We start from the raw sequence: 14219 nt of genomic DNA on the forward strand, positions 1-14219 counted from the left end.
CTTTTTAACACTTCGAAGAGGTCTTTTGCAGCAGATTTGCCCAATGCAATACGTCGTTTGATTTCTTGGGTGTTGATTATGAATCCAAGTAAAATGAAATCCTTGACAACTTCAATCTTTTCTCCGTTTATCGTGATGTTGCTTCTTGCTTATTGGTCCAGTTGTGAGGATTTTTGTTTTCTTTATGTTGAGTTGTAATCCATACTGAAAGCTGTACTCTTTTGATATTTGTCAGTAAGTGCTTCAAGTCCTCTTCACTTTCAGCAGGCAAGGTTGTGTCATCTGCATAACCCATTGTTAATGATCTTCCTCCAATCCTGATGCCCCGTTCTTCTTCATATAGTCCAGCTTCTTGGATTATTTGCTCAGCATGCAGATTGAATAAGTATGGTGGAAGGATACAACCACGACACACACCCTTGCTGACTTTAAACCGCGCAGTATCCCCTTGTTCCATTCAAACGACTGCCTCTTGTAGTATGTACAGGTTCCTAATGAGCACAATTAAGTGTTCTAGAATTCCCATTCTTTGCAATGTTATCCATAATTTGTTACGATCCACACAGTCAAATGCCTTTGCAAAGTCAATAAAACACAGGTAAGCATCTTTCTGGTATTCTTTGCTTTCAGCCAGGATCCATCTGACATCAGCAGTGGTATCCCTGGTTCCACGTCCTCTTCTGAATCTGGCTTGAATTTCTGGCAGTTCCCTGTCAATGTACTACTGCAGCCACTTTTGAATTATCATCTGCAAAATTTTACTTGTGTGTGATATTAATGATATTGTTCAATAATTTCTACATTTCGTTGCATCACCTTTCTTTATAATAGGCATAAATACGGATCTCTTCCAGTCCGTTGGCCATGTAGCTGTCTTCAAAATTTCTTGGCATAGACAAGTGAGCACTTCCAAGTCTGCGTCTATTTGTTGAAACATCTCAATTGGTATTCCATCAGTTCCTGGGACCTTGTTTTTCACCAATGCCTTCAGTGCAGCTTGGACCTCTTCCTTCAGCACCATCGATTCTTGACCATATGCTACCTCCTGAAATGGTAGAACATTGACCAATTCTTCTTGGTATAAAAACCAAAAACCAAACCCAGTGCCATTGAGTCGATTCTGACTCATAGCGACCCTATAGGACAGAGTAGAACTGCCCCACAGAGTTTGCAAGGAATGCCTGGCGGATTCAAACTGCTGACCCCTTGGTTAGCAGCCGTAGCACTTAACCACTACACTACCAGGGTTTCCTTTCTTGTAGGCTGTGTATTTCTTCCATCTTCTTTTGATGCTTTTTTGTCATTTAATGTTTTGCCAATAGAATCCATCAATATGGCAGCTCAAAGCTTTAATTTTTTCTTCAGTTCTTTCAGCTTGAGAAACGTCAAGCGTGTTCTTCCCTTTTGGTTTTCTAACTCCAAGTCTTTGCATGTGTCATTATAATACTCTACTTTGTCTTCTCGAGCCACCTTTTGAAATCTTCTGTTCAACTCTTTTATTTCATCATTTCTTCCCTTTGCTTTAGCTACTCAATGTTGAAAAGCAAGCTTCAGAGTCTATACTGACATCCATTCTAGTCTCCTGAATACAGTCTTCTGATATTCAGAACATGCTATTGCTTGTCATGCCTCTGTACCTTTGGACATGTGGTTCCTCCCAAATCCCACCCCTGGTCACTCCACCAGACCAGCGTAGCTCAAATACCACCTCCTTTATGCTCACGTAGTCCTGTGTGCTTACACTTGTTCATCATCTCATTTCAGTGACTTGGTTGTCTGCTTCTTATTTTAGACACTGAGTTCTTCGTGAGTAAGCATCTCATATCTTATTCAGGATTGCAACCCCAACTCCAAGTATAGTACCTGGAGCATAGTAGTCAGTCAATGAATGTTTGTTCAATCAAATGATCACATGTATTTTTATGTACAATGACAAATTTATCTACTTACATGTTTGCTTTTCTCTTGTTTTAGGAGACGTTCCTGCTCATATATTTGGCATGACAAAGTTTGGGGATAACATTGAGGATGAATGGTTTATTGTCTATGTAATAAAACAGATTACAAAGGAGTTCCCAGAGTTAGTAGCAAGGTATTGTAGTTATTTTAATAATTCTGATTATTCCATTATTGAAACTAAGTGACTACATTTTTATCATTTTAGTAATTTTTTTCTATAGTCTGATAAAAATTACACAGATTTGGGGCATAGATTTTTAAAAGTGACTGTGTTTAGGTCAGTCTTTTCTTGAGGAAGAATTTAAGTATCTTTGGAGAGTTCAATTTCTAAAAGATTTCAAAGAAAACCTACTTGTTTTATGTTTTCTTTTTTTTTATTATCATTATGAAAGGACAGATACATGTGGTAAACAAAATCTAAACAATACAAAAGGGTGTACTACTCTGACTTCCCAGAAGTAATCACCATTGAATTTCTTGTGTGTCTTTAAAAAAAAAAAATTCCATTCATATACACATATACATATCTCGTAGATTTTAAAAATACCTACGGAAACCCTGGTGGCGTAGTAGTTAAGAGCTACAGCTGCTAACGAAACGGCTGGCTGTTCGAATCCACCAGGCACTCCTTGGAAACCCTATGGGGCAGTTCTGCTCTGTCCTCTAGGGTCACCATGAGTTGGAATTGACTCGACGGCAACAAGTTTTTTTTTTTTGGTTATAGCTATATATTTTTTAAGAAATCATACATAGAAGAAATGTAAAGGAAAATCAGTGAGCAATCATATAGAAAGCATGGTAGGGAGCACTGCATTGTAGTAAACAGTTTTAAAAATAGGAAATTTGCTGGTTCTCTGTAATTATCAAGTTGCGCCAGTAGAGGGTGTTTTTACCCACTTAATATATTTTGTCTGGTTCTTCCCAGTTAGTCCCCAAATTCTGACCTATTTTTACCCACCCAACCTCTTCCCCAGCAGCACAAGGAAGAAAAAAAAAAAAAAAGAAGAAGAACCTTCAAAAATGTTTTATTACTGAAATTTCAAACATACATGAAAGTAGAGATCATGAAGAGAGTATAATGCCCATCACCCAGCTTCAACAATCGTCAAATCATGGCCAATCTTATTTCATCTGTATCCTTTCCCGACTCCCCCACCCCAGAGCAATATTATTTTAAAGCACATCTCTTGATACCATGTCATCCCATCCTTAAATACTTCAGGATGTAAATCTGAGATAAAGACTTCTATATTTTAAACATTACTGTTACTACAGCTGTTTTAGTTATTTAGTGCTGCTGTAACAGAAATACTGTAAGTGGGTGACTTTAACGAACAGAAATTTATTTTCTCACAGTTTAGGAGGCTAGAAGTCCAGGTTCAGGGAACCGGCTCTAGGGGCACTCTCTCTCACTCTCTGGCCTCTGGGAGAGGATCCCATCTCAGCTTCTGTAGCCCTGACTGGCATTCCTGGGTTCCTTGACGATCCTCACGTGTGCTTCTGTCTTCCCAGCTTGTGTTCCCTTGACTTTGTGTCTATGTTTATAATTCCGAAGTGATTACGTTTAGGACACATCCTATACTGGTATGGTCTCATTAACATAACAGAGAAAACCCTATTCCCAAGTGGAATTACATCCACAGGTATAAGGTTAGAATTCCAACACAAATTTTTTTTTTCTTTGGGGGGCGGGGGGGGACACGATTCAACCCATAACAACAGGTAAAAATTATTAGCAATAATTTTTCAAATTTTTATATTTATATTTTCTTAAATAAGGAGGAGGCAATATCTTTTACGTGTGGATTCTGATATTTATATAATGATGGTTCATGCTTACACAAGTCCATAAAAACAAAACAAAACAAAACCCATTGCCATCAATTTGATTCCAGCTCATAGCAGCTTTATAGGACAGAGTAGAACTGCCCCATAGGATTTCCAAGGCTGTAAATCTTTACGGACAGGTCTGTAAAGCTCTTTTAATCTTAGACATCTACTGTTTTGTCAGTCTTTTAAAAACCGTTAGAAAAAGAAAGAAACTTCCTTTATGTTCCTGCAAGATTAATCTTCCTAAGGTACAGTTTTAACCAAGATACTGCCCTGCCCCAATTCTTATCCTGTAAAACTAAGCTTATTCTCATTGGTCCAGCCAACATTTAAAGCTCTTCACAAAGTGGTATAACTTCTCTGTTTGCAGTCTTCTTACTTACTAGGTTGTTGTTCTCCAAATATCCACCTTAAATTGCCACCTCCATGCTTTACTTATTTATATTTAAAAAAAAAAAAGTGTGAATGTATTATCTATTCAAACATTTACATTTTAAAAAAGAGAGATAAATGAGACAAAACGAGATTATCTTTCAAGGCTCAAAGAACACTTCCTCCGTAAAGGCTTTCCTAATCTCAGCTATATGTGATTTTTTTTCCCTTCTTTTGAAATCCTCTTGTAATTTGTATATTTTTCGTACTTTTGTCTACTATTACCTATTCATGTACTTTTCGTACTTTATTTCCTTAGCTTTTCATCTTCCTCTAACACCTCTTCACAATCTCATAGTCTCCTTCAGTGGCAAATGGTATCTTAAACATTTTGCTTTCTGTTTTTTTTTCCGGCTTCCCCAGTGTTGTGTACTGTCTTACCCTTCATCAAAGTTACCACTTATCTAGTGTCTATTTAGTGTTTTTCCATCCCCACTCCTCCCCTCCCTTATAACCATCAAAGATTATTTCTTTTTGTGTGTAGACCTTTTCAGGAGTTTTTACAGTAGTGGTCTCATACAATATTTGTTCTTTTGTGATTGACTTATTTCACTCAGCATAATGTCCTCCAGATTTACCCATGTTGTGAGCTGCTTTGCAGATTTACCATTGTTCTTAATCATTGTGTAATAATCCACTGTGTGTATGTACCATAGTTTGTTCATCGATTCATCTGTTGATGGGCATCTGGGTTGTTGCCATCTTTTTGCTATTGTGAGCAATACTGCAGTGAGCATGGGTATGCACCTGTCTGTCTATTCATGCGATGGCTCTTATTTCTCTAGGATATATTCCTAGGAGTGGGATTGCTCGATTATATGGTATTTCTATTTCTAGTTTTCTGAGGAAGTGCCATATCGTTTTCCAAAACGGTTGTGCCGTTTTGCATTCCCACCAGCAGTCCATCAGAGCTCCAGTCTCCCCACAGCCTCTCCAACATTTGTTATTTTGTTTTTTTGATTGGTGCTAGTAATGCTGGGGTAAGACGGTGTCTATCTTAGTCATCTAGTGCTGCTATAACAGAAGTACGACAAGTGGATGGCTTATTTTCTCACAGCAAAGTAGACTAAAAGCCCAAATTCAGGGTATCAGTTCCAGGGGAAGCCGTTCTCTCTCTGTCAGCCTTCTCATCAATCTTTCCCCAGACTGAGAGCTACTCTGCATAGAGACCCTGAGTCCAAAGGACACGCTCTGCTCTTGGCACTGCTTTCCTGGTGATATGGGGTCCCCCTGTCTCTCTCCTCAATTTTCTCTTTTATATCTCAGGAGATTGCCTCAAGACACAATCCAGTCCTATAGGTTGAGTCCTGCCTTACTAACACAACTGCTGCCCATCTTCCCTCATTAACAGATAGAGGCAGGATTTACACCATATAGGAAATTACGCAAAACCAGGAAACATTGCCAGCCCAACTGATACACACATTTTTGGGGGGACATAATTCAATCCATGATGGTATCTCATTGTGGTTTTAATTTGCATTTCTCTAATGGCTAGTGATCGTGAGCATTTTCCTCATGTGTCTGTTAGCAGCTTGAATGCCTTCTTTGAAGTATCTGTTCATTTCTTTCGTAAGTTTTTTTAATCGAATTATTTGTCTTCCGTCGTAGAGGTGTTGGATTTTCTTATAAATTTTAGAGATTAGACCTTTGTTGGATTTGTGATAGCCAAAAATTTTTCCTAGTCTATAGGTTCTCTTTTTTGGTGAAGTCTTGATGAGCTTAAGTGTTTAGTTTTTAGAAGATTCCAGTTATCTGGCTTATTTTCTGGAGTTTGTGTGTTGTTATGGTTTATATCCTGTTAATGCCATGTATTAGAGCTTCTAGTGTTGATCCTATCTTTTGTCCTGTGATCTTTATAGTCCTTTCTTTTATATCTAGGTCTTTGATCCATTTCGAATTAGTTTTGGGGTATGGTGTGAGGTATGGGTCCTGTTTCATTTTCTTGCAGATGGACATCCAGTTTTGCCAGCACCATGTGTTAAAAAGACCAACTTTTCCACATTTGATGGACTTTGGGCCTTTGTCAAAGATCAGGTGACCGTAGCTGGATGGATTTACATCTGGGTTCTCAATTCTGGTCCATCGTTCAGTGTATCTATCATTGTACCAGTACCAGGCTGTTTCAACTACCGTACCTGTATAGTAGGTTCTGAGGTTAGGTGGTCCGCATCCCCCTACTTTATTCTTCTTCTTCAGTAGTGCTTTACTTATCCGGGGCTTCTTCCCTTTCCATAGAAAATTATTGGTTAGTTTTTCCATCTCTTTAAAGAATCCAACTTGGTTGTGGTGTATTATTTTTTTTATATGTTGCTAAACTCTGTTAGAATTTTGTTGAGAATTTTTGCATCTATATTCATGAGACATATTGGTCTGTAATTTTCTTTTTCGTGGTGTCTTTGCCTGGTTTTGGTATCAGAGTTATGCTGGCTTCATATAATGAATTCAGAATTATCCCTTCCTTTTCTATGTTCTGAAATAGTTTGAATAATACTGGTGTAAGTTTTTCTCTGAATATTTGGTACAATTCTACAGTGAAGCCATCTGGGCCGTGGTTTTTTGGTTGTTGTTGGGAGTTTCTTTTTATTACCTTTTCAGTCTCTTCTCTTGTGGGTGTGTTCAGATTTTCAACATCATTTTGTGTTAGTTCGGGTAGGTAGTGTGCTTCTAGAAATTTGTCCCCTTCCTCTAGGTTTTCAAATTTGTTGGAGTATAGTTTTTCACAGTGCTCTGTTATGATCCTTTTTATTTCAGTTGGGTCCGTTGTAATGTCCCCCGTTTATTCTTATTTGGGTTAACTGCACCCTCTCCTGTTTTTCTTTGTCAGTTTGGCCAAGTGGTTTGTCGATTTTGTTGATCCTTTCAAAGAACCAACTTTTGGTTTTGTTGATTATTTCTATTGTTTTTCTGTTTTCTATTTCATTTGTTTCTGTTCTGATCTTTATTGTTATTTCCTTTCTTCCAGTGCCTGTGGGCTTCTTTTGCTGTTCTCTTTCTATTTGTTTAAGTTGTACAGCTTATGTTTTGATTTTGTCCCTTCTTTTTTGATGTGTGAATCTATTGCCATAAATTAACCTCTGAGCACTTCCTTTGCTGTGTCGCAAAGGTTTTGGTATGATGCGTTTTCATTCTCACTTGATTCTGGAGTTTTTCGATTCCATCTCCGCAGTTCTTCCATTACCCAGGGGTTTTTAAGCAGAGTGTTATTCAGTTTCCATATAATTGATTTTTTTTTCTGTGCTCTTCTTGTCGTTAATTTCTACTTTGATGGCATTGTGATCAGAGAAGGTACTTTGTATTATCTCATTGTTTTGGATTTTGTTGAGGGTTGCTTTGTGGCCTAAGATGTGGTCTATTCTGGAGAACGTTCCATGTGCATTGGAAAAGTGTATGTGTTTTGCAGCTGTTGGGTGGAATGTTCTATATATGTCTATTAGGTCAAGATGGCTGATTGTCGGCCTTGAGATCTTCTGTTTCTTTGTTGAGTTTCTTTCTAGATGTTCTGTCGTTTACCAAGAGTGGTGCATTGAAATCTCCTCCTATTATTGCGGAACTGTCAATTTCTCTTTTCAGTGCTGTTACAGTTCGTTTTATGTATTTTGGAGCCCTGTAATTGGGTGCATAGATATTCATTATAGATTGTCCGTTTAATCATTATGTAATGCCCTTCTTTGTCTTTTATGGTGGATTTTGTTTTAAAGCCTGTTTTGTCTGAAATTAGTACTGCCACTCCTGCTCTTTCTGGGTTGCTGTTTGCTTGATATATTTTTTTCCATCGTTTGATTTTTAATTAATTTACATCTTTGTTTCTAAGGTGTGTGTCTTGTACACAGCATATTGATGGACCCTGTTTTTTTTTTTTTTAATCTATTCTGGCACTCTCGGTCTCTTTATGGGTGCATAGGCCCTTTACGTTCAGTGTAAGTATTTATAGGTGTATGTTTATTGTTGTTATTTTGTAGTGCTTTTTTTGTGTTGCTGACATTTTCTTTGTTCCTCTTACTCTCCTGTGCTGAATTCCTTTTGTTTGTAGTTTTTTTTTTAATTTCTTTTGTGTTTGTAGATTTTGCGTTTACTGAGACTTTATGTTTTTCTTCTTTATTTTGATAAGTACGTTTGTTAACTTTCTTTGTGGTTACCATAAAATTTACCCCATCTTCCTAGGTTTGAACCAGTCTATTACGTGGTATCTTGTTCTTCTCCGTTAGAAAGTTCGATGTCTACACCGTTTAGTCTCTCTTTTATTGTTCTAACGTTGTTGTCATTTATTCAGATTGACCTCTCTGGTTCCCTGTTGCAAATCTTTTAGTTTTGATTAATGCTTGAGAGTTCATTTCCTAGGTTGATACCTGGCTAATGTGGTCTTGAGTCCTAAATTCAGGCTGTCGTCTGATGTTGTTTGTTCTCAAACCGAAGGACACCCTTTAATAATTCTTGTAAGTTTGGTTTGGTTTTTACATATTCCCTTAATTTCTGTTTATCTGGAAATGTCCTAATTTCACCATCATATTTGAACAACAGTTTTGCAGGATATATTATTCTTGGTTGGCAGTTTTTTTCTTTTAAGGTTTTATACATGTCATCCCATCACCTTCTTGCCTGTATGGTTTCTGCTGAGTAATCAGAGCTTAGTCTTATTGTTTCCCCTCTGTATGTGAATTTTTGTTTTTCTCAAGCTGCTCTCAGGATTCTTTGTCTTTGGTTTTAGCAAGTGTGGTTATGATATGCCTTGGTGGTTTTCTTTTGGGGCCTATCCCATATGGGTTCGTTGAACTTCTTGAATGGCCAGCTTTTCATCTTTCATGATATTAGGGAAGTTTTCTATCAGCAGTTCTTCAGTGATCCTCTCTGTGTTTTCCGTTTTATCCCCCTGTTCTGGAACTCCAATCACTTGCATATTTTTGCTTTTGATCATATCCCACGTCATTCTCAGGGTTCCCTCATTTGTCTTCATTTTTTTCTTCTGATTTTTCCTCCTCAAACAAAGTGGTATCCAAGTTATTGTCTTCAGTTTCACTGATCCTGTCCTTGTTTCAAACCTGCTCTTCAGACCTTCTATGATGCTGTCCTTTTTTGAAATCTTGTTGTTTATCTTTTGGATTTCTAATTAATGTTTTTGTGTGATTTCTAGTTGTGAATTTATTTTAACATTTTGTTCCCGTATTATTTTCCTGAATTCTTCCATTGTTTTATCTGCCTTTTCCATGGTTTTTCTATTTTTCCTCATTTTTGTCTGCTTTTTCCTTCAGTTCTTGGATAGCTCTGAATATTAGAGATTTGGATTCCTTGTTAGGTAGTTCTAGTGCCTTTTCTTCTACTGGAAAGTTATCTGGTATTTTATTTTGGACGCCTACTTGAACCATCCTGTTCTGTGTTTTTATATGTTCTGATACTATCTGCTGTCTTCAAGACATTCAGTAGTTATTTTCTTCGTTTATTGATTGTAGATTTGTTTGTTTTATCCTGCTTTTTATTTTATTTGGTCATGTCTGAGCAGACGGGCTGGGCATTCTTTGTTGTTTGCCTGTCTGTGGGCACAATATTTTTTGCCACCTTTTCCAATGTGCAGGGCGAGTTGCTCAGCTATGGTGCAGCAAGGCAGGTCCAGTGGGTGCTCTGACTCCTGCTGGGAGCTCCATGAAGCTGTCTTCCCGTACTCCCTGTCCACCAGGCTCCCACAGGAGTCCAAGATGGCAAATCCATGCTGCACTTGTTAATAGGGGACTTCCATTCCGTATCTCTCCTCACTCTCTGTTCTCTGTCAGTTTCTTATTCCATTCTGTGCTTAGCTGAGTTCTTTCTCTTGTCATTTGACACTTAGGGTACCAGGATTGATGTTTGTCTTTGTTTTACTTAGGTTTTTGGATCTTTGCTGTGAAGGGACAGTGTGGTGCTTCTGTATCTAGCGCCATGTTGGCTCTGCCTCTGACATCTTGCTTTCTTAATAGCAAACTGCACATAATACGTACTGAAATATTTACTGAGATGAAGAAAAAAAGTGTTAGAATAATATTGTTTTGATTACTAACAAATATGTCCTTTTTGAATGCAAAATTGGAACTTCTTTTGCCTTAGGATTGAAGACAATGATGGTGAATTCTTGTTAATAGAAGCTGCTGACTTTCTTCCTAAATGGTTAGAACCTGATAACAGTACCAATAGAGTAAGTATACCCAAATTCATAAAATTGTCAGAGAAGAAATCATGTTGCAGTATTTTTCATAATTTCCCTAGAATTTGCCAGTGCCAAGTATAGAAATGAACGTGTATCATCTTGTAGGTGTTTTTCCACCATGGGGAGTTGTGCATTATTCCAGCACCAAGGAAACCCAGAGCAGCATCCTGGTTCCCCACCACAACCCCAACAATCCCACAAGCATTGCATATAATCTCAACACACCCAGAAGAAATTTTGGCTTCGGAGTCTATACAAGCTGCTGTGAATAGGCGCATCAGAGGGTAAGAAAAATATAACTTCCTTTGCTAGTTGAGAAGGCTTTAGGTTTAATGCACTTTGGTCTTTCATTGCATGTAGAATTTCTTTCACCTAAATTAATTCTAGTTTTCATTCTGTCTTTATTCCTCTTCATCAAATTGACTAACTAATTGAATTTATAGTATTTTCGCAGATTTTAAAACCAAGAAACAGAAATCTTTTAATTACCATCAAAAAATGTTATAATCTAGCCCAATATTTTCGCATTTTTTGACCTTAGATATTGTGGCTGAGTATTGTTTATGTCCATAAATGAAAAAAATTGAGACCTTTAAGAATGAAAACCTAAGAGAATGAAAACACAATGTGCTCAGTTTCTTCTGTGGTTCTGGTACTACGTATGGGACTGTTCGGCCTATGTGACACACTTCAGGCTTCCTTCGGAAGAGAAGGTCTTAGTCTAATAGCGTACTAGTTCAGCCATTCAATATATGAATACTGTTGTCTAGCACCATTTGGGTCTTTTAATTTTTTTACTTTGTTTCAGAATACTTTTTACCATTTTTTAGAAGAATAAACTCTGACTTTATTCTTGTTCCATAGTATACTAGTTTTTTTGTTTTGGTTTTATTGAACTGCCTTCTTTTTCTTTATTTTCCATTTTTCCCTACTTTTTTCTCTTTCCCTTTCTTCTTTCCTACAATCTTAAGTGTATACAGTATCTTTATTTTCACTTCTTTGGTTACTCTCTTAATGAAACAAGATAAGATGTCAAGGGGGACAGTAGATGGTATAAGAATTACAGATTTTTACATATAATAAAGTAAAAGCAATAATGTTATCTATCTTAACTTAGGTACCCAGAAAAAATTCAAGCCTCCCTTCATCGAGCCCACTGCTTCCTTCCAGCTGGCATTGCAGCAGTGCTAAGGCAGCGCCCCAGACTGGTGGCTGCAGCAGTCCAGGCATTTTACCTGCGGGACCCCTTTGACCTGCGAGCCTGTCGAATTTTCAAAACATTCTTACCTGATACACGAATAATGACATCGGTAATATATCTCTTTTAGTCATTTAGTTTCTCACACTGGAAGGAGAATTGAAACATTATTTTAATCGTTTGCTAGAAACAAATTAGAAATATTCCATTTGCTCATAGCAAGCTAATACACATTTTTTATTTTTGTTTTCTCCCTCCCAGTGGAAGAAGATTTGTTCGAGAGAACTGACTCCCCATTTTATACCTCAATATGTCCTAGCTATGTTTGACCATACTTTTTCTATTTAAATTAATTATTTTCCTCTTAATAAAACATTTCTTCTCTTCTAGAGAATTAATAATTATTCTTTTTATCTTCTACTCCCCCAAATGCCATATAATATAGGAACTAATGGTAAGAACTCTACCAGTGATGACCAGAAAGTAGGCAGTGAGGGAGAATTTTATGGCATTTCAATTATATCTCAATAAAGCTGTTAAAAAAAAAAGTGAATAGTTTGAGTCTTCTTTGAATTTCATCTATGAAACGAAGCTCATAAATGGAGTTATTGCCATATTTAGCTATGAAATGGTAGTCAAATTTTATTTTTGAGAGAAGACTTACATGTTTTGTGTTCCAATGCCCAGGTCACCTTCACTAAGTGTCTGTATGCACAGCTGGCACAACAAAGGTTTGTGCCAGACCGGCGGAGTGGATACCAGCTGCCACCTCCGTCTCATCCCCGGTACCGAGCCCATGAATTGGGCATGAAGTTGGTAATGTTGAACCAAACATTTTATTTTCTTTTTTATGTAAAAATACTCTTAAAAACCAGTGGCACAGCACAGAAAGTCTAGGAATATGCCCAATTTATAGGTGAATGTAATAAAATTTGGCGTTTCAAATCAGAAGATAACTTGATTACTTAGTAAATGACGATAGGACAACTGGGAAGCCATCTGGAAAATTAGAATGGACTCACTCATACCTTATACCAGAATAAATTCCAGTTAGGTCAAATGTTTAAAAGTAAAAATTGAAAGAATTAAAGTTGAAAGAAAATACAGGAGAATTTTTTATAATCTGAATAGGAAAGGACGTTCTAAGTATGAATTAAAACCAGAAGCTGTAAAAGAAAAGATTGATAAATTTGACTGTATAAAAATTAAGCATTTCTTTGTGGGAAAGAAAACCAATTGCTTTTGAGTCATTTCCAACTCCTGGCGATCTCGTGTGTGTCAGTGGAATGGTGCTTCACAGAGTTTTCAGTGGTTGATTTTTTTGCAAGTAGATCACCAGGCCTTCCTTACATGGGAAGGAAAAGCTCTATGGATAAAGTCAGAAGATACTCAACCTGAGACAGTATTATGTTTGCAACGTAAATGACAAAGAGCTGATTTCCCTATTATGTAAAGAATTCATGAGTCGTTATGAAAAAAAATAGTAACCAGTTCATAGAAAAATATTCACAAGCCATGATCAGATAGTCCACACAAAAGGAAATACAAATGACTTAATTTAAACATATTAAAAATGTTGAACCTTGCTCATAATAAAAGAAATGCAGTTTAAAGCTACAGCATAATGTTTTTCACCATTAGATTGGCAAATATCAAAAATTTTTATAATATACTGAGTTGACATGGTGAGAATAGAGAAAGAGATGCTCTCGAACATTGATGGTAGAAATGTAAATTGATTCAAACTGTTAGAAGAACCATCTGGCAATATCTATCAACATTTAAAATACACACACCCTTCTGCTCAGCATTTTCACTTCTAGGAGTTTATCCACTATGTGTCTTACATGTGGACAAAGATATATATATGAGAATGCTTATGACAGCATTGTTTGTAGTAGCAAAAAATTGGAAACTACCTAAATGTCCATTAGTAGGGGAATACTTAAATAAATTATTATCTACCCACAAAGTGAGATGGATAAATTTGTATGTGCTCATATGAAGTGATCTACAAGGCATCTGGTTAAGTGAAAAGAGCAAGGTGCAGAGCAGTGTGTGTGCTGCCATTCAGTGTCAAAAGGACTAGAGTATGAGGATGTACATACACGGGCACAGACACATATATGCTTGTGTACGTAGATTACTTCTGAAAGGATATGCAAGAAATTGGCAGAAGTAGTTTATTCTAGAATGATCTAGAAGCTCCCTGTTTAAATTATTTTTCATGTGCATCTATTACTTATTTTTTAAATGTATATTTTTAATCAAAGGACTCTGTAAATGAAGTGATTCCCTTCCGTTGCTATGTCTAAGACCATGTTCAATTTTTTTTTAATTTCTGTTAGGCAAGAAACCTTGTGAACCTTTTCTTAAGCAAGCAAGAAATAAGTTTAAATTTCCCATTTTATAATTGGCAGGAAAAAAATCTCTTTGAAGAGAGAGAAGATTCTTTATTTTGTACTATTTGCTTTACCTTTATAGTTTTAAGTAATTATAGAGATTAAAAAATTTGGAAATAAATTCAAATTCTTCATAAAGTCCAAAAAGTTATATAAACGTTCACATGTCCATGTGTCTAGTCACCTAGTTCTTGAATGGAGCTAAATGAATCAAAGTAACTTA

General features: G+C 36.7%; 1 protein-coding gene across 5 annotated transcripts in view; it reads left to right on the forward strand.

The window, feature by feature from the left end:
• ECD (ecdysoneless cell cycle regulator) overlaps nt 1-14219 on the forward strand; it is a 35045-nt gene that overhangs the window by 6236 nt on the left and 14590 nt on the right. For all 5 annotated transcript variants that reach the window (XM_049855600.1, XM_049855602.1, XM_049855598.1 and 2 more), the window contains exons 3-7: nt 1975-2092; nt 10297-10384; nt 10502-10680; nt 11514-11706; nt 12282-12410. In XM_049855600.1, the coding sequence (XP_049711557.1) occupies nt 1975-2092; nt 10297-10384; nt 10502-10680; nt 11514-11706; nt 12282-12410 (707 nt within the window). The remainder of the gene's footprint in view (nt 1-1974; nt 2093-10296; nt 10385-10501; nt 10681-11513; nt 11707-12281; nt 12411-14219) is intronic.

The sequence above is a fragment of the Elephas maximus genome, chromosome 16 (genome assembly GCF_024166365.1).
Source record: "Elephas maximus indicus isolate mEleMax1 chromosome 16, mEleMax1 primary haplotype, whole genome shotgun sequence".
Lineage (NCBI taxonomy): Eukaryota > Metazoa > Chordata > Mammalia > Proboscidea > Elephantidae > Elephas > Elephas maximus.